Here is a 21,008-nt window from a genome sequence, read left to right on the forward strand (position 1 = left end):
ATCAAAAAAATAACATCAAAGAGATAATATGCCAAAACTTAAGACTTAGCCAAAGCATTTCTTAGGGAGAATTTATATCTCAACCTTTCAACAGTAATACAATGATCCAGGACAATTCTGAGGGACTAATGAAAAAGAATGCTATCCACCTTAGAAAGAACTGTTGGAACGTAAATGGAGATGAAAACATATGATTAATCACTTGTTTATTTGGGTACATGTTTGGGGGGTTGGTTTTATAAGGCTGTTCACTTACAAAAATCAATAATGTGGAAATATGTTTTGCATGATAATACGTGTATAACCCAGATTGAATTGCTTGTCAGCTCTGGGAGGAGAAGGAAGGAAGGGAGGGAGACAAAATAAATCCTATAACTTTGGAAGACTTATATGAAAATTTGTTATTAGAATTAAAAAGTAAAAAATAATAGTAATAATAAATCTTTAGCTAATTTGATATTTTAAAATGCCAGTATCAAGAAGCAGCAGCAGCACTAGATTTGCATAGCACTATTAGGTTTGCAAAGTACTTTACAAATACTATCTCATCTTATCCTAACAACAGCTCTGGAACTTAGATTTTATTACTATCCCCATTTTATAAATTAGAAAGTTGAGAAAGAATTTAAGTAACTTGCCTGGGATCATACAGCTAGTAAGTATCTGAGACTGGATTTGAATTCAGATCGTCCAGGCTCCATGTCTAGGACTCTTGTCCACTGTACCATCTAACTCCCTATAAGAGCAAAAAAGAATTACAACAAATGACAGGGAAGAAAGGGTAACTATTGGAAACTATTCTGCCCAAATATCTCCCAACAAAACTGCTAACAAAAAAACAAATGGGCATTTACAAAAATATAAAATATCCAGATTTACTACGTAAAAAATAGAGACTTTAAATAAATCAAACACAGAAAAGTAATTTGAAGATACCATAAAGAAACTCCCAAAGGAGAAATCCAAAGACTAGATGGATTTAAATTTAATTCTCTCATGCAAAGAACAATTAATTCTAACATTATACAGATTACATATAAAAATAAATGTGGCATGCTCCTAAATTCTTTATACACGACAAATATACTCCTGTTAAAACCAGGGAGTGATAAAAAAAATTTTAAATGATAGTATACTATCACTAATGGTATCAATATAAAAATGTTAAATAAAATATTAGCAAAGAGACTACAATGATATGATACTATGACCAGGTTACATTTACACAAGAAATGCAGGACAGGTTAAGTATTAGGAAATCTCTTCAAATAATATAATAACAAAAACCATTTTTAAAGATAACTGCCCTCAAAAACTTTTTGATAAAATACAATACTCCTTTATATTAAAAAAATCAAATTATATTTAAAGATGTACCACTTCTTAATATGACAAATTATATCTATCTAAAACCAAGAGCTAGCTTATATTTAAAGGAAAAACACCAGAAGTAATATCATAGATAAGCCAAAGATTTTCAATGTCAATATTATTATTTGATATAGTACTAGAAATCCTAGCTACAGCAATAAGACCGGAAAAGGCATTGAGAAAACAAGAATTGGCAAAAAGAAGAAGAAGCAAAATTATTACCTTTGGCAGTCAATATGATGGTTTACCTAGAGAACCATAAATATTGACAATACTTAAATTAATCTATAGATTCAGCACAATACCAGTCAAACTACAAATTGGTTACTTTATAGAATTCGCAAAACTAAAGTTAAAAATTCATCTGGAGGAACAAAAGATAAAGAATCTCAAAGAAATAAAGAAAAAAGGCAAGAAATAAGAGAGCCTTGTAGTAAATTATCTCAAACTATACTATGGAAGGAACCATATCACTGAAACTATTTGATACAGGGGCAGCTAAGTGGCTCAGTGAATAGAAAGCCAAGCCTGGAGACATGAGGTCCTGGGTTCAAATTTGGCCTCAAATACTTTCTAGCCTTGTGACCCTAAGTAAGTCACTTGACCACAATTGCCTAACCCCTACCATATTTCTGCCTTGTAATTGATACTTAGATTTGATTATAAGACAGAATCAAGGGTTTCAAATTTTTTTTTGATACTCATCAGAAAATGGAAAATTTGGTCAATAAAAATGACTTGATGAATAAGATCCAAAATAAATCAAACATATTATTTGATAAATCCAAAGACCCTAACTACTGAGAATGCACTACTCAACAAAAGCCACCAGAAATATTAGTGAACAGTCTAGCAGAAACTAAGTTTTGGTATCTGATGCCATATCCCACAGAATTCTTAACTGTAAATGGATATATGTCCTAAATCGTAAAGGTCATAGTATAAACAAATTGGGAAAGGGAAAGAGATAACCTTTCATGACTATCAACAGGAGAGACACTCTAGGATTCACTAGAGATAAAATGAACATTTTTGACTCCATAAAATTGAAAAGGTTTTGCAGAATAAAATCAATGAAGTTAGATTTGGAAGGCAAATAGTTAACTGGAAAAAATTTATTGCAAATTATTCTGATTAATATCTGATGCCAAAGGTATATAGCAAATTTATACATGTATGTAAGTTCAAGAGCCTTTTCCCATCAAATAAATGATCAAAGGATATGAACACGCAATTCTCAAGAAAAGAAATCTAAGTTATCAATGACCATATAAGAAAATGTTCCAAATCATTAATAATAGAAATAGAAATTTTAAAAACTCTGAGGTTCCACTTCACACACATCAAACTGGAAAAGATGACAGAGAAGGAAAATGATGTTTTAGAGAAGCTATGGGACTATAAGCACACTCATGCATTGTTTGATCTGTGAAATGGTCCATTCATTCTCAAAAGCAATCTGAAATTATGCCCCAGAAGTTACTAAACTGTGCATATACTTTGCTCCATGAATACCACTATCATGTATATATCCCAAAGAGAACAAAGAGAGAAGGAAAGGATCTAGATGTACAAAAATATTTATAGCAGTCATCTTTTTGTAGCAAAGAACTAGAAACTAAGAAAGTACCCTTTAATTGGAGAATGCTGAATAGCTTCTGGTGTTAGAAGGGAGACAGGGTTGAATTTTGAACAAATTGCAATATTATTATACTGTAATACATTACTAAAGATGGAATCAGAAAAAAACCTTTGAGGACAGGTATGAATCAAAAGAGAAAAATTGAAATGAGTTTATGAATCATATTTCCTACATCTTATCCAAGAGATGATGGGCAATAGGTGAAGAATAAGACCTCTATCCTCAGACAAGGCCAGTATGAAGGCTTGTTTCCTTAGCTATACTTATTTGTTAGAATAGAAAGCTTTTGGAAGGTGTTACGGGAAGTTCCATTAGGGTAAAGGAAGCTGTTATACTAGTGATTCCAAACAAAGGAACGAAAAGAAAAGAAAGTCAATGATATGTTTTATTTTATTTTATTTTTGAACCCTTCTGCCTTAGAATCAGTACTGTGTATTGGTTCCAAGACAGAAGAGAAGTAAGAGCTAGGCAATGGGAGTTAAGTGACTTGCACAGGGTCACACAGCTAGGAAGTGTCTAAGGCCAGATTTGAACCCAGGACCTTCCATCTCTAGGCCTGATTCTCAATCCACTGAGCTACCTAGCTACCCCCCCCCCAATGATATATTTTAGATATTTGAAGAACAAATAAGGCACTTCAGAAAAGGACTCAAACAATCAGAGTAATCTATATTGAGAGTGCCATCTTATATATACTTGAGCTTTTATATATACATGCATATACTTAAGTGATGTACAATGTCATATACATAAGGAAAATTCATGTTCATTGATATTTGTTAAGTTAATAAAAAGAAAAAAATTTTAAATATCAAAAGCGGAAAAATGGTATATCTATTTAGTGACTATCATTGGCAACTCTCTTTAGTCTTACTTTCATTGTTATTTAGGTGAGAAGGCTCAAAATTCTCTTCTGCCTTGGAATCAATACATAGTATCAATTCTAAGATAGAAGGTTTCCAAAAAATAAAATAAAATAAAGCATTTCATTTTAGTTTTCCTATCCTGTAGGTTAGTGATTTGCGATCGTCTGAGGTTTGATGCTATCTGTCTTCTTCATAGAGTGAGAAATATGGAAATGTCACGTCCTACATGAAGCCTTTACCCCCACGATGAGAAAGCTTCGTCCCCTAAATAAAGAAAACCAAACAAAAATCCTTGCATTTATTTGACATATTTTTATATACTTATATATATATATATACATACATACACACACACACACACACACACACACACACACACACACACACACACATATTGCCTTCACCAATAGAATACAAGTTCCTTGAGGGCAGGATTTACTTCATTTTCATCTTTTTATAATCCAACAACCAGCTCAGTGTCTGGCACACAGTCCCACTCAGTGTTTGCTAATTGATTGATTCGCTCTAAATAGAGGGTCTATTAGAAAAGCCTTTCAAGTTCTTCCTGAATCCACAGCATAATCTCATAATTCTCATTATTCTATTTTAAGTACATATTATGCAACCTTAGGAAATCAGAAGCACTCAGATTCAAGCGTTAGAAGAAAGACACATTCCGAAGATAAATATAAATTAATTTTGGCTTCTTGGTACCAGTCTCTCCCCTCTCCACCCCCTACTCCTGTGATTTAGATGACTAATTGAGAATTGACTGAATTTCTTACATTTCCATTTCCCAAAGCTAATCTCTCACTTTTACTCCTCCACAAAAGCTATATGCCAGATAATGGCTGTGTGATGTTCTGGGGAGGACTTGAATATGCCTTTTTAACTTCAAAGCGAGCCACTACCAAATGGACAACTTTTCTTCTTTTTCGCTTTTCCTTCTGTTGCGTATAAAGGTGTGGAGGGGCACCATCGCCCGAATCAAATACAAGAGAACAAAGGCTGCTCTGACCATCATCAGGTACCATCGACGTTACAAAGTCAAGTCGTACATCCAAGAGGTCAACAGACGTTTGCAGGGTGTGGAGAACATGAAGGACTATGGGAAGCACGTGAAGTGGCCAACTCCTCCTAAAGTTCTGCATCGCTTTGAAGAAGCCCTAAAGTCAATTTACCAGAGGTAGGAACATTATTGGTACAGTTTTTTACATCAATCCAGGTCTCGTCTTCTAAAGCAAAAGAGCTGTCTTTGCTTTGTGTCCTATAACATACAAAAGTAATGACAACCATGGGCAGCTAGGTGGCTCAATGGATTGAGAACCAGACCTAGAGATGGGAGGTCCTGGGTTCAAATCTAACCTCTGACACTTCTAGCTGTGTAACCCTGGACAAGTCTCTTGACCCCCATTGCCCAGCCCTTATTGCCCTTTTTCCTTGGAACCAATACCCAGTATTGATTTTAAGATGGAAGGTAAGGGTTTAAATTTTTTTTTTAATTTTTAAGTGATGATGAACCAAAGTATGTTTTGTAGATGATGAATGATAAAGCTGACATTGCTCTGAAATATTTTCTGGGACTAACCAGTTCCACTTTATAATCTTCTACTCACTTGAGAGCCTTGTCCTCGTGTCCTGTCAGTGCTCATGCCTTGGCAAACCTTAGTCCTGTTTTACCCTCAAGCTCTTCATTTTCTACTTCCACTCAGTAATGCTTGATGATAAAGCTGATGAATATCATGTCGTCATACTAGCCAAGTCTACTACATATATATTATCTAATCTTAACTAGGCTCTCCCTGGAGTAAACAAGTCTCCCCAATTACATCACATTCCCCACTATGACTGCTCCAAAAATCCTCTTCTCTCCTAAAACCTCTCATCCCTTCCCATCCCATCCCACTTTATCCTCCCCAAGCAAAGGCCTTATTTCATACTTTACTGAAAAAATAGATATTATTCATATCAGTCTTTTATTCTCTAAATATCAGAAACCTTTGACATCATCCCCCATTGTCTATTCTTTTACTCCAAACTTCTTAGATGAAAAGATGGCCCTTATCTCTCTCTCTTTTTCTGTCTCTCTCTCTGTCTCTGCGTGTCTCTCTCTGTCTTTTCCTTCGTCTCTGTCTCTCTCTGTGTGTCGCTGTCTCCTTGTCTCTGTCTCCCTTTGAATCTGTCTGTCTATCTGTCTGCCTTTCACTTTGTTTCTCTCCCTCTCATTCTCTCATGAACCCTTACCTTCCATCTTGGAACCAATACTAAGAATTGGTTCCAAAGCAGAAGAGTGGTAAGGACTAGGCCAGTGATGGGCAACCTTTTGAGCCTGGTGTGTCAAAATTCACCAAAAAACTGAGCATAACTCAGGTGGTGTGTCACTTTGAGAAAAAAAAAAAACATAATTTTGTGATATTTGTAGATTAAATAACAAAAATGTATAATTGTAATTTGGCCGGATTTGAATCTAGGACCTCCCATCTCTAGGCCTGACTCTCAATCCACTGAGCTACCCAGCTGCCCCTTATCTATTCTTTAAAAAAAAACATACTTTTTATCCCAGCATCCCCTCAAGATATTGCCTTTTATCTCTCCTCCCTTTGTATCCGTCCAAACTCCCAGCAAAAAAGCTACACTTATTTCTCCTTTCTCTCCTATGACTCACTTCTAAGCCCTTTACAATCTGGATTCTTTGTTACAAAATTAAAACTTCTCTTTAGAGTTCCCAATGATCTTTTAATTACTAAGTCAAATGTTAAGTTGGGTTTTTTCTCTCAGCCCTTGTACTTTGAGAGCCCTTGGCAGCATTTTTCACTATCTGCCATACTAAATACTCTTTCCTCTCTGGGTTTTTGTGATACCACTCTCTCTCTCTCTCAATACTTCTCCCAGTCTCTTTTAATGGATTCTCATCTGTTTCCCACCTTCTAACTATGGGCAGTTCAAACTCAATCTATTATCTAAAGTAGAACCCATTATTCCCCTAACTCCACCAAAAAAAAAAAATCTTCATTCCAAACTTTCCTGTTTCTGTTAAGGACGCCACTCCAATGTTTATGACCTCATGGTCACCCACTGGTTCTTGTTCTAAATCATTAAACCATTACCAAGGCTTGTCTATTCTTCTTCCATTGTATTTCTTCCATCTCTCACCTCCTAGTTACCTAGTTACATAGCCACATTCTAGTTCAGGCTCCCTCATCATCTCCTACCTTGACTATGGAAAAAAATGTCTTAATTGGCATGCGTGCCTCTTTCCAGCACATCCTTGACAGTGCTGCCAGTGATTTTCCTTTTTTTCTTTTAAACTTGTACCTTCTCTTTTAGAATCAATACTGTGTATTGGTTCTAAGGCAAAAGAATGGTAAGGGCTAGACAATGGGGGTTAAGTGACTTGTCCAGGGTCACACAGCTAGGAAGTATCTGAGTAGAATTTGATATTCCTAAAGCACAGATCAAATCAAATCACTCTCCTGCTCATGAAACTTGTCTCTCCTGGTTGTCTCCAGGATAAAATATAAACTCCACTGTTTATAATTCAGAGCCCTTCACAGTCTGGCCTCAGTCTACTCTTTCATGCTTATTAGTCATTACTTCCTTTCACACACTTGACAGTCTACCCTGGCAGACTTTCTTGCTGTCCCTCACATTCAATACTCCATCTCCTAAAAAAAGAACTCTCCATGCCTGGGAATGCAATTCTGCACCCCCTTGAAGTCCCCAGCTTCCTTCAGGAACTCTGGCATTCATGAGACCTTCCCTGGATCTCCCAGCCACTTGTCCCTTCTGGGATACTTTGCTCTACTTTGAATGTATTTGGTAGCTATTAATAATGAGTAGACGTGTTTCCCTTGGGTCAGTGCATTTTTGTATTCCTAACCCCCGCCCCTAGCATACTGTTTGATGCTAAGTAGCTGCTGAATTAGGCACAGTTGATTGTTGACCAGTTGTCACTTTCTGGCAATTTATCAGATTCAGGTACTCTACCTGTTGGCAGAAACACCTTTTTCTTTATCTTGGCATTTCCTATAGTTCTTGGTACTGAGTATGTTGCATGTATGCACACATATAATACATGTGTACATACTATGTATATGCACATGTGTGCATTTGATCACATATGTGTATATCTAACAATATGCATGTATAAATTACATATCACATATAAAATCCACAATGCCAAAAATCCTATATTGCAGTTGTTTTTCACTTGTTTTGGTCCTCTCTGACTCTGGGTCCTCACTGGGGTTTTTCTTGGCAAAGGCACTGGAGGGGTTTGTCATTTCCTTCTCCAGCTCATTTGCCAGATCAAGAGGCAGACAGCATTAAATGACTTGCCCAAGGTCAACTAGTAAGTGTCTGCGGCCAGATGTGAACTCCGGAAGATGAGTTTTTCTGGCTCCAGGCCCAGCACTCTATCCGCTATTACATAGAGTAGGGACTTAATCAATATTTGGATCATTACAAGAAGGAGGTCCACTTAGAACCTGTACCTGTACCTGGAATTTAGATATCCTACCACCAGGTGGCAGTGGCATGGCATGTCCATCAGATTCCATTTGTATCCGGGTAAGAGAAGGTTAATAGGCTTCCCCCTACCTTAGCTTATTAGCAGAATTCAAACTCTTGTCTAAAATAGAAAAATTGAAATCACATGAGTGAACATAGAGATTTTTTTTTTTAGCACAAACATTTTAAAGAGAAGCATTTGTAAATACAATTTGGGACTCTCCTCACTAATCTTGAACTTTTTATTCATCAGATTACTGTGAATTTTAGCCTCAAATCAAAAAGCCTCCTTTCTGGAGGTTTATCCTCAGCCTTCACATTTAACTGAGAGCACTCTGGGATTGCTTATCTCAGTTTCAGCCATAGGCAGCCTATTCATCTCGCTTAATGTGTTTGAACTCATCCTAGGGAGGGCCTTAGTTTGCCTTTTAGCCTCTCTGGTCCCTGAGCTCTTACTGTCACAATGCCTTATACAGAACGAACATTTGAAAATGTTTGTTGAATTGGAAAAAATTGAATTAAACACGTGGAAGAAGAAGAAAGAGAAGGCAAGAGAGCTATGTTCCGCTGTTAGCCCACTAAGAGGATGATGGGCTTTGGGACTCTTCTGCCCCACTCTTGAAATCTTTCCATTTCACTCTTCTTGTTTTCTCCCTCTGTTCATTTTTCTCCCCTGGAAGCTGCTGCTCAGGTTGGATTTTATTTACATAAAGTAATTTTTTATTCCTCTAATGGTCTTGCTTCAAATACAAAATGCCTCAGTTGCACGTTAAAGGAACCATCAGCATAAAACAGAAACGGATATAATAAACTACAACATTTAAGCAAGATTGTTTAAAATAAAAAATAGATTTAAAGTGGTTCCATCATAACTACATACAGGACTGAGAAGCCCCCTGCAAGCAATAACATGTCTAATTCATGAATGTCCTGTACAAGTCTTTTGATGTTTATAATATGTATAACCCAGATCAAATTCCATATTATCTCTAGGAAGGGGGAGGGAAGGAAAGGAGGGGGACAATTTGGATCTTATAATATCAGAATTCTTATGTGGAAAATTGTTACTACATGTAATTGGGGAAATAAAATATCCTAACAAACAAACAAAAAAAGGTGTTTATCATGTAGACTAGTGGAGAACGCCCTCGACTTGCAGCCGGGACACAGGCTTGAGTGCAGGCTCCAGCATTTGCTAGTTATATCACCTTAGGCAAGTCATTTAATATTTGGACCTTCAGTTTCCCCAATGGTTAAAAATGGGGATTATAACACTTGTACTACCTATCTCATTGAATTGTTTTGAGGAAAATGGTCTGCGAATTTATGTTATTGTTGCTTATGAATGCCTTTGTAGCCTATTATTTTTATAATGATCAAGCATTAATTTTTTCTCCTCCCACCTCCCTCTAACCACTAGGAAAGAAGCGGAGGAGGGAGAGAGGAGGGAGAGAAAGGAAGAGAAAGGGAGGGAGGAGTCCCCTGTATCACAAAGACACAGTCAAACAAAACATTTCCACATCCAAAAATGCATTTTTTATTCTTATTTTGCATGAGTCCATCACCTCTGTCACAAGGTCAAATTAATTTAATTAGGGGCAACAGTATAGAATATTTTTCCTGAAGGAAATGAGTATTTACTGTGAACACCAGACCATTCCTTAGTTTTTTAGGAAATAAAGGAGCTAGTGTTGTATTAGAGGAAATATGAATAAAACAACCAAGCCTCAAAAAAAAAATAAAGACTGATTCTTGATCTGTTAAGTGTTTCTCATCTATTCCTTTGAAAATATGACTGTTGCCTCTTGGCTCCTTTAATTACTTTCCTCTGTAGAATGTTTCTGAATCTAAGATTAGGTCCCCAGAAGCCTAGTCCCTAATCTAAAGCATTAGTTAAGCAGAAAGGAATTTTCAACATTTTGTTCCCAAATTCTTCCAATACAAAAGTCATCTTTCAGATTCCTCTTCACTAGTGTTTTGTTCACTCTGATCCAAATACATAGCATGGAAGAATCTTCCATTTCCTGTGGTTTCTGTCTCTGATGTCATAACTTGATTAGAGGGTAACCAAGACATGGCTTGGCACCACCTCTAATAGTCCCTAAAGAAGAGAAATCACAATGGTGCCCTTCTTACAGTAGGGTGACTAAAGCTGAAAAGTCATGGTGCCTCCAGAATGCATCCATTATGTTACGAAGCCATAGAATACTCTCGAGGCAATGAGGACAGCTAGCCTCATTCTGAAAAAGGAACCCACTAAATGTAAACTCTCCAGATATGGAGCATTTAGCTCCATCTTGCCTGATGAGAAGAAAGGGACAGAAATGAGCACTGGCTCTCATTTCTTCTGGAAATGGTTTCCGTTGTGAGAGAAACAACTCTTAGGTGACAGTTTTCCAGGTCACCTGTCTTGTGTCGAGAGCTCAGAAGCTTTCTCAAAGTGCGAGGGACCTTCTGGCCAACCTATGTTGCTCTAAGCCACCCAAAGCCACTCCCCAGGACCTCCTTGATCTCATTCAATCCCTATCCAAGAGATAGTATCCAAAGTGACTATAATGGAGCTAGAGGCTCTGCACCCCAAGGGCACTGTCTTTTTTTAAGAGAATTGGACCTGGAGAAACCTGAAAAAGAAATGTGACTAAAACGGGCTTATTACAGAACTGGAAAAACATCGTACACAGTAACAATATTATGAAATGATCAACTATGATAGACTTAGCTACTATCAGTACAATGATCCAGGACAATTCTGAGGGACTTTTGAGAAAGAATGCTATCCATCTCCAGAAAAAGAACTGGTGGAGTCAGAATGCAGATGGACGCATAGATTTTTCACCTATTTATTTGGGCATATGTTTTGGAATTTTGGTTTTATGATATATGAAAACCTGTGTATAACCCAGAAAAAAGTAAAAATAAAAGGCTTATTATATATGGAAGCTTCTACCAAGATTTTCTGTTTTCCTCTTGTCTAAGCAATAGGAACAATGTGATATCCCTTAAGTATGTCAGAAGTTTCTGTGCACCAAGCAAAGCAATTGGATTGGTAATTCAGTGAATAGAGCTTGACTTAGAGTCAAGATCATGAGTTCAAGTCCTGCCACAGACATCTGCTAGACATGTAACCCATGGCAAGTCACATATAATCTCTAAGCTCTGGTTTTCTTGACTACAAAATGAGAGAGTTGTATTCATTATCTCTTAGAGTCCCTTCTCAACCTATCATTCCATTATAAATACTGTCAGAGGCCTTATGCTGCTGACCAAATACTTATTCCATCCCAGATACTCAAGCCTTAAGCAACATAACCATTTTCACATAAACATTTGTTTATAGAATCTCCTACTCCTTTGAAATCCCAGAGTCCTCAGTTCGTACCTATCATTTGGCAATTACGTCTTTTCCCAGCTTTTTCATTGCCCCTCTCCTGAATCATCCTTGTCTTACCTCTTACATGGACCATTCTATCAGCTTCCTCATTTGTCTTTCCTGCCATTTTTCTCTCTCTCCATCACAATGCTCCCAATGTATGGCTGATCACATCACTCTTGATCCAAGACCTTCTATGGCCCTCCATCTCCCACAGAGTTAAATACAAACTCCTTTCTGTGATATTCATATGCCTCCAACATACTTTTGTGGCCTCACTTCACTCTATGCCTTATCATATCCTCCATCACTTGGCCACACCAGACTATGAGGCATTCCCCAATCCTGAACAGTCTCTACTCTTTCTGTGCATTTGGGTCTCTTTTCCCCCATTTCTGCGCAGGGTTCCCTCTCTATCTCTGCCTGTTAAAATCCTTCTCTGCTTTTGAGATCTAGTTCTACCATTTCTACTATGAAATTTTCCCTAATTTCACCACTTAGATAAGACTTCCTTCTCCCAATCTCATGGCTCTCCATTCAATCCCTCCTTTTGCCCTTTTCTCATTATGGCTTATATCATTTATTTATGCACATCATTTTCCTTTCTAGACAGTGAACTCTTTAAGGGCAAAGGCAATATCTTGAACCCAGTAAATAATTGATAAATACTTGTTGACTCCAACTGGGTAGTTTCAAGGGAGCATCTAGCATTCTTTTTTTCAGAATAAGAAGAACACAGATATCTTTGACTTACCTATGAATATGAAATTTAAGTGTTCCAAGAATGGAAAGATCTTGCCTAAGACCATGGAGATATACCAGTGTGATATGTATTCCAGATTTTCTGATTTTCTTATAGATGGAGAGCAACACAACTTATCCGGAGCATACCCCCTGCAGACTTGCCCCAGGTCAGGGCAAAGGTTGCTGCCATGGAAATGTTAAAAGGCCATAGAGCTGACCTTGGCCTACAGAGAGCCTGGGAAGGAAATTACCTTGCATCAGTGAGTACAGAGACTTAATTTGAATTCTACTATTTTTCTGTACATCGTCTCATGCACCCACACACATATAGATGCACAATTTGTCCCTTAGAAACTGTTGAGAGAAAATAACTTAAAACTTATATATATATACACATATATATATATAACTCAATACATAACTTAAAATAACAGATTTTCCTAAAAAAGGAAAATTTACCAAGTTAATGGACACTCCAACCTAATGTATTTGGAAACTCCTTCAGGTTTATCCCCTAAAAAAATTGATAACTGTGGCACATGCATATGCAGTACTCTTCAGAGTCTAGTCAATGATCCCCTTACTCTTCTCCCTCTTTATTTACTTCTTTGGGGAGTCTTCTTTCTCTCTTTCAACTATAACTTGTATGTAGATTATTCTCCCCAAATAAATATCTTCATCTGTGGCTTCTGATCTTCTCCCTAGTCTCATTCTCTTTCTCTATTTGCCTAAAACAAGGATTGTTGGCCTGGATCTGTGAACAGATTTCATAGAGTCTATGAACTCTGATGAAAAAATTACATATTTACTTTTCAGTAACCACAACTTAGCATTCTTTCAATTTTGTTCTATGGTATTTTTTTCATGTTTTCCAATTACATTTGAACAAAATTAAAAGAATGATAAATTTAATTGTGGTTAGTGAAAAAAAAGATTCTGAAAAGAAGTCCATAGATTTGTCCAGACTGCCCAAAGGGTTTATGACACAGACAAGGTTAAGGACCTCTCTGAACTTGGACTTCTACCAACTTTTGCAGAGTTTAGAGTCTACGTAGGAAGACCAAAAAGAGACATGTGTGAAATGGCATGAATATCGTTGCAAAGAAGAATATCTATAGAAATCATTTTTTGTGCAATAAATTTTATTAGTAGTAAATCTTTTGTGAGTCATTACGAACCCCATGGCTGGGCTATCTCTACCCATCCGCGCATGCATCTCCAGCTTAGCTTATCCTCCCTTCTTGACTTTGCTTTTCAGAAACCAGACACTCCTCAGACCACAGGCACTTTTGTCCCTGTTGCCAATGAACTGAAGCGGAAGGACAAATACATGAATGTTCTGTTTTCCTGCCATGTCCGCAAGGTAAGGAAAGGTAGAAAAAGAGTTTGTTGACTTTGTAACCTTAGAACAGGGCTTAATTTAACTGGGTGAGTCCATGAAAATTTGTCATTTTTTTTAAATGTGGGCAATTATATTTCAATATAATTGGCTTCATTTTTTAATAATATGTATTTTTTCTCAAATTATTCTGAGAGGGGGCAACTGGGTAGCTCAGTGAACTGAGAACCAGGCCTAGAGGCGGGAGGTCCCAGGTTCAAATCTGGCCTCAGACACTTCCCAGCCCTGTGACTTTGAGCAAGTCACTTGACCCCCATTGCCTACCCTTACCACTCTTCTGCCTTGGAGCCAATACACAGTATTGACTCCAAGATGGAAGGTAAGGGTTTAAAAAAAAATTTATTCTGAGAGAGGTTTCGCCAGACTTCCAGAGAGATCTCTTACAAAAAAAGGTAGTTATTGCTCTAAAGAACCTAAATTGGGATATACTGAGTCAGTATCAAAAGTCATATTTGCTATATCTCTTTGTGAAATCCACAAACTTGACAGGAGAAATAGGTTGGCGGACAAAGGAGAAAGAGTAAAAAAGGGAAAATAGAGGAATCATTGTGATGGGAAATCTTTTATGACTGGCCACTAAAATGGAGCATTTGATGCTGAATTCCAGGTACAGAAATGTGGCACAAAGACAAATGATCGAGCATTGATAGGGGCTTCAACTACCCCTGGACTTGGACTGGAGGTCCCATGTTGCTTAAAGTAGATGGTTTTTTGATTGTCCTACTGACAATTTTATTTCTCAGCAGATAACATAATGGAGGTGCAGGGGGAAGAGGGATGCTGCTACTCTAGGTCCAATTCTGACCATTTCAGTACACATAGAAAAGACTAACTACTTGGTGAAACAGTAGTATCAGGACCTTGGAGACAAAGAAACGAGGCCATATAGAATTGGTAATAGAAAGGAGAGGCAAGCTGGGCATCTAGGCACAAACAAATGAATGAATCAACATTTACTTATCACTTGCTGCCTCTAAAACACTCTGCTAAGCCCTGAGACGAAAACAGAAAGACAAGACAAGCCTTGCTCTCAATGAGCCCCCATTCTAATAGGGGGAGATAACACACATAAAAGAGGTTTCAGCAGTAAGTCTTATGGAAAAGCCCAGCATTCCTTAGGTTGTCCTTTATCACCATCACTATTAAGTATTTTCCTAGGAAAGTTGATTATAGCAATGAAAGAAGAAAAAGAAATTAAAGAAATAAGAATAGGTAATAAGGAAATAAAACTTTCACCCTTTGAAGATGATAGGTTGGCACACTGAAAGAACCCTAGAGAATCCACTAAAAAACTAGCTAAACCATTATCACTTTAGCAAAGTTACAGGATAAAAAATAAATACACATTAATTTCAGGAAGAGATAGAAAGAGATTTCCATTTAAAACAACTGTAGACGGTATAAAATATTTGGGAGGCTACTTGCTAAGACACAACCAGGAACTTATGAACACAATTACAAAATGATCGGAGAAATATTAATTAGCATTTGTATTAATATAACACAGACAATAAATCTATCTAAATTTACTTATTCAGTACCAGGACAGTCATACTATCAATGAACTATTTTATGAAACTAGAAAAAAAATAGCAAAATTCTTCTGAAAGAACAAAAGATCAATAATATAAAGTAATTAAAGAAACAAATATGAAGGAAGGTGGCCCTGCAATACCAAATTTCAAACCATCTTACAAAGAGGTAATCACTCTAGACCAGTGATGGGCAAACTTTTTAAAGAAGGGACCAAAGGAAAGGAAATGCTCATCTGTCAGTTTCTAAGACAACTCTTTCCAAGTTTCATTGTATTGTATCCTACTCGTTGTATTTGTCAGATTGGGAATAATGTCTCGCTGTGGGATAGAACATTTCAGGGGGCCACATCTGGCCCACAGGCCGGGCCATAGTTTGCCCATCACTGATCTAGATAATCTGATACTGCCTAAGAAATAGAGTCATGGATTAGTTGAATAAATTGGTTATAGAATAAATAGTAGTAAATGACATTAGTAATCTTCTCTTTGATAAACCCAAAGATCCAAGATTAGGAGCAGAAATTCACTTTTTGACAAAAAATTTCTGGGAAAACTGGAAAGCAGTCTGGCAGAAACTACGCATAGATCACCTATCAAAATGGGTACATCATTTAAACATAGTGATATCATAAATACATTAGAGGAGCATGGAAAAAGTTACCTCTCAGATATATGGATAAGGGTGTAGTCTATGACCAAATAAGAGATACAGAGGATCCTGGGAAGTAAAATGGATAAATTTTATTATATATTAAATTAAGAAGGATTTGCAAAAACCAAACCAACCTAACCAAAATTAGAAAGAGCAGGAAAATGGGGGGGGGGGAACTTTGTAGCAAATTTCTCTGATAAAGGTAATTTCTCAAATATATAAAAAAACTGAATCATTTATAAAAATAAGAACCATTCCCCAATTGATAAATAGTCAAAGGATATGAACAGTTTCCAGAAGAAGGCAAAACCATAAATAATCATATGGAAAATTTTTAAATGAATGCTAATTTTCTGAATTTTTAAAAAAAGACTACTATTGCTGTCAGAGGCTCTTGCTTTAAATCCCATTTCTATTTTTTATGTGACCTTAAAACAAGTTATTTAACCTCTCTGGGCCTCAGTTTTCCCATCTTATTAACATGAGGTGGTTCGACTAGATCAGAGATTCTTAACCTCACATCTATGAACTTGGGTTTTAAAAATGATTATTTTGGGGCAGCTGGGTAGCTCAGTGGAGTGAGAGTCAGGCCTAGAGACAGGAGGTCCTAGGTTCAAACCCGGCCTCAGCCACTTCCCAGCTGTGTGACCCTGGACAAGTCACTTGACCCCCATTGCCCACCCTTACCACTCTTCCACCTATGAGACAATACACCGAAATTAAGGGTTTAAAAAAAATGATTATTTTGACAACTGTTTCAGCATAATTGGTTTCCTGTGTAATCCTGTGTGTTTAATGCATTTGAAAACATGATTCTGAGAAGGAGCAATAGGTATCACCAGATTGTCAAAGGAAACCATGGCACAATAATAGCAAAGGATATAAATGTGCTAGATAGTATCTAAAATTCAATTCTCAAATTCTTCCAGTTCTCGAATTCCCTCTCATTCCCTGCTACCAATATTCAACCAACAGCTCTATAAGAGATTCCGTATGAGTTATAGTTATCCTCACATCAAAAGTCATTGAATGTAACACTGATTCTGCATTTTACCTGTGAATGTGAGAACTTCTCCATTAGCTACAAATCTGTAGCATTGGACCCTTTGATCCCTGTTGGTATTTTCCCATTTGCTAGCCAGCAATTATTTGTTCTTACCTAGGAACATTTATTCCCCTTATTACAACTGAAACAATTTGCACCTGCTTCTTTTTTCTCCTTATTTTGGAACTTTACAGTTTTTTCCATCTCCTATTCTCCCTTTCACCTCAAATAGTATGATTTGTCTCATCTGCAAAACATTCTATGTAAATGGTTTGAAGTTTTGAAGGCTAATTGCCTTAGCTAAAAAATTCCCCAAATACATGATTGTATCATCCAAACCAGCAAGTACCTAATGAATTATAAAATGCCTTGTAGCTATTTCTGTCTCCTAGGAACAAGACTTCCTTGTGATTTCAAGAATCCCTTGATCTTACAGAATTTATACATTAGAGTATAGCTTTGGAATGCACTTCTTTAAAACTCTCAAGTTGCAGAATTTTAATGTTTCCCTTAGAAGAATCTTCAGTAATATTTACCAAATTCCAGTTTTGCTACATCAATTTCATAAAGCCATGTATCAGATGCAGAATGTTCTGTCTCACCATTGAAAGCAAAGAGTGTCCTCACATCAGGTCTACCAAATTGGCAAATGTTTGCTATGGACTAGCTCTGCTTTGAGAATGCATAGTCAACATGAAAGCTATACCTTCTGTGAATATCAATTATATGAAAACTACATTTTCCTGATCATTACAGCATGTAAGTAGGAAGAAAGAAGCACAAAAAGAAAAGCCACCAATTCATAAAATGTCATGATTTCGCTAGTGGGTGAAATTCTTAATAATCAAAAATATCAATAATTCTTTTTTTATTTTTTTATTTTTATACATTTATTAATATTCATTTTTAACCTGATTACATGCTTCATACCCCTATTTTCCCCTTCACCCCCCCACTCTCCCCTCACCCATGGCTGATGCACATTTCCACTGGTTGTAACATGTGTCCTTGTTCGGGGCCCATTTCTATATCGTTGTTAGTTGCATTGGTGTGGTTGTTTCTAGTCCACATCCCCAATCATGTCCACCCCGACCCATGCGTTCAAGCAGTTGTTTTTCTTATATGTTTCCTCTCCTGCAGTCCTTCCTCTGAACGTGGGTAGCATCTTTACCATAAATCCCTCAGAGCTGTCTTGTGTCATTGCATTGCTGCTGGTACAGAAGTCCATTACATTCGATTTTACCACAGTATGTCAGTCTCTGTGTACAGTGTTCTCCTGGATCTGCTCCATTCGCTCTGCATCAGTTCCTGGAGGTCTTTCCAGTTCACCTGGAATTCCTCCACTTTATTATTCCTTTTAGCACAATAGTATTCCATCACCAGCATATACCACAATTTGTTCAGCCATTCCCCAATTGAAGGGCATCCCCTCATTTTCCAGTTTTTTGCCACTACAAAAAGCGCAGCTATAAATATTTTCGTACAAGTCTATTTATCTATGATCTCTTTGGGGTACAAACCCAACAATGCTATGGCTGGATCAAAGGGCAGGCATTCTTTTATAGCCCTTTGAGCATAATTCCAAATTGCCAGCCAGAATGGTTGGATCAGTTCACAGCTCCACCAGCAATGCATTAATGCAATAATTCTTAATAATAAAATGGATCTCGGTTTTAACTGGCAGTTGCAATAAGATAGGAACAGCCCTTGAAAAACCCAAACACTAAAATAGGTACTCATTTTTTAAATGTCTAATTTCGTATAAAAAGAAATGATTTGTCAAGTCAACAAAGCATTTATTAAGTGCCTACCCACCCTATTCCAGACACTGTGCTAAGCAAAGAGAATATAAAAGGAGGAGCTATGGTTCTCCAGAAGATCACAGTCTGAATAGAAGAGATAGAATGCAAAAACTCCATACGAATTAGACCAAATTAGAGATAACCAGCAAAGGGAAGGTACTAGCTTTAAGTGAGTTTGGAAAAGCTTCTTGTGGAAGATTGGATTTTAACTGGGACTTGAAGGAAGCCAGAGAAGCCAGGCAGTAAAGTTGAAGAGGCAGAGAATTCCAGACATAAGGGGCAGCCAGTGAAAATTCCCAAATTGGGAGATGGAGTTTCTTGTGCAAGGAGCACTAATGAGATCAGTGTCACTGGGTCACAAAGTACAAGGGGAAGGGACTTAGGAAGACTAGAAAGGTAAGAATTGACCAGGTTATGAAGGGCTTTACATGTCAAACAAAGGGGCTTATATTTGATCCTAGAAGCAATAGGAAACCACTGGAGTTTATTGAAAGGAGAGATGGTGTGCCCATGGTCATCAGACTTGGCCATCAGGAACCTGGGCAGCTTCTTTTCCAACTCTAGCTGATATAACACTGCCCAATATGCTCTGTATGATCTACTATAACTTTGATTGGACTCCCACCTGCCATATACACACATTGCAATCCTCCATGCATTTGGTCAAACTGTTGCCAGAATGGCCTCTCTCATCTTTGAACTTCAATCCATGACTGTTGAGTACCTATGCAACACCTCTTCCATCTTGCCTTCTCTGGTGCCCTAGAGAGTCATCAGATTTTCTCTTTCAGATGTGAAAAAGACCTTAGACATCATATAGTGAAACATCTTGTTTTACAAACGAGGAAACTAAGATGGTTCATGGAAAGAGCACTGAATTTGAAGGCAGTGGACTAAAATTCAAGTCTTCCACTTGCTATTGTGTGACCTTGGCCCCAGTTACTTACCTTCTTTGATCCTCAGTTTCCTCTTCTATGAAATGAAGAAGTCATATCAGATGGCCTTTGAGGTCCTATTTTAAGATCTATGATCCTAAAGCCCAGAGAGGGTCATTGAAAAAAGAGCACAGATAATAACTGATAGAGATAGAATTCAAATTCGGGTCCTTCTATCCCAAATCCAGTATTCTTTCAACTGGTCCACACTGCCCTCTTTCCCTCTTTAGACTCTCCTTTTCTAGATTTATGGTATTTCAAACTGGGAAAACTGTAGACTAGTTCTCTCATTTTACATGTGAAAAGGGAAATAGCACTCAGATGTCTCAAAAACAAAATGGTAAACATCACTGATTTGGAGTAAGAAAAAAAAAAGATATCTTTTTATGGAATGGAAATGGGTTCTCCTTAAAGATAGAATGTAAAGTTACCTTTTGTAGACAGAGAACAATTACTAAAGACATCTAGGCATGTAGTTCTTTCAAGGTAAAAAAGCATCTTAGAAGTTTGAAAAGTCTTGGTCTTTCCAGAAACTCCATCATCCTGAAAAGCACAGCCCTCCATCAGGTTTTGGTTGGGGTTTTTTTTTTCACAGCAAGCTTATCTAGAGGAGATCATGGATGATTCAGGTAATTCAAAGGTCTTTTTACACTTGAGCAAGCAGCAATGTTACTGAAAGGAATCTTGATTCTGTAAAATGATCTCCCTTTCTCAAATCTGAAAGAGTTTTTAAGTTACATTGATTTTTAACCTTAATATATCAAATTAGCCAGGGCTTGTAGCTTGACTTAAGTTAGGCCTAATAAGCCAAAAGATATGTTGTTTTTTTTAATATTTTTTAAACCCTTAACTTCTGTGTATTAGTTCCTTGGTGGAAGAGTGGTAAGGGTAGGCAATGGGGGTCAAGTGACTTGCCCAGGGTCACACAGCTGGGAAGTGTCTGAGGCCAGATTTGAACCTAGGACCTCCCGTCTCTAGGCCTGGCTCTCAATCCACTGAGCTACCCAGCTGCCCCAAAAGATATGTTTTAAGAAATAATTTTTCCAAAGATTAAAAATGATCAAAAAATTTAAGCTTAAAAAAAAACTTCTGGTTTTAGAGATTTTTTTTTATTTTTTTAGTTCTATTAATTCTTGCC

At 37.2% G+C, this 21,008-nt stretch overlaps 1 protein-coding gene across 1 annotated transcript in view; it reads left to right on the forward strand.

The window, feature by feature from the left end:
- The window catches only part of MYO1D (myosin ID), a 399,069-nt gene that overhangs the window by 234,483 nt on the left and 143,578 nt on the right, over positions 1-21,008 (forward strand). The window contains exons 18-20 of the mRNA XM_044675574.1: positions 4,842-5,065; positions 12,618-12,762; positions 13,761-13,865. Coding sequence (XP_044531509.1) covers positions 4,842-5,065; positions 12,618-12,762; positions 13,761-13,865 — 474 coding nt within the window. The remainder of the gene's footprint in view (positions 1-4,841; positions 5,066-12,617; positions 12,763-13,760; positions 13,866-21,008) is intronic.

Source organism: Gracilinanus agilis, chromosome 4, assembly GCF_016433145.1.
Source record: "Gracilinanus agilis isolate LMUSP501 chromosome 4, AgileGrace, whole genome shotgun sequence".
Classification (NCBI taxonomy): Eukaryota; Metazoa; Chordata; class Mammalia; order Didelphimorphia; family Didelphidae; genus Gracilinanus; species Gracilinanus agilis.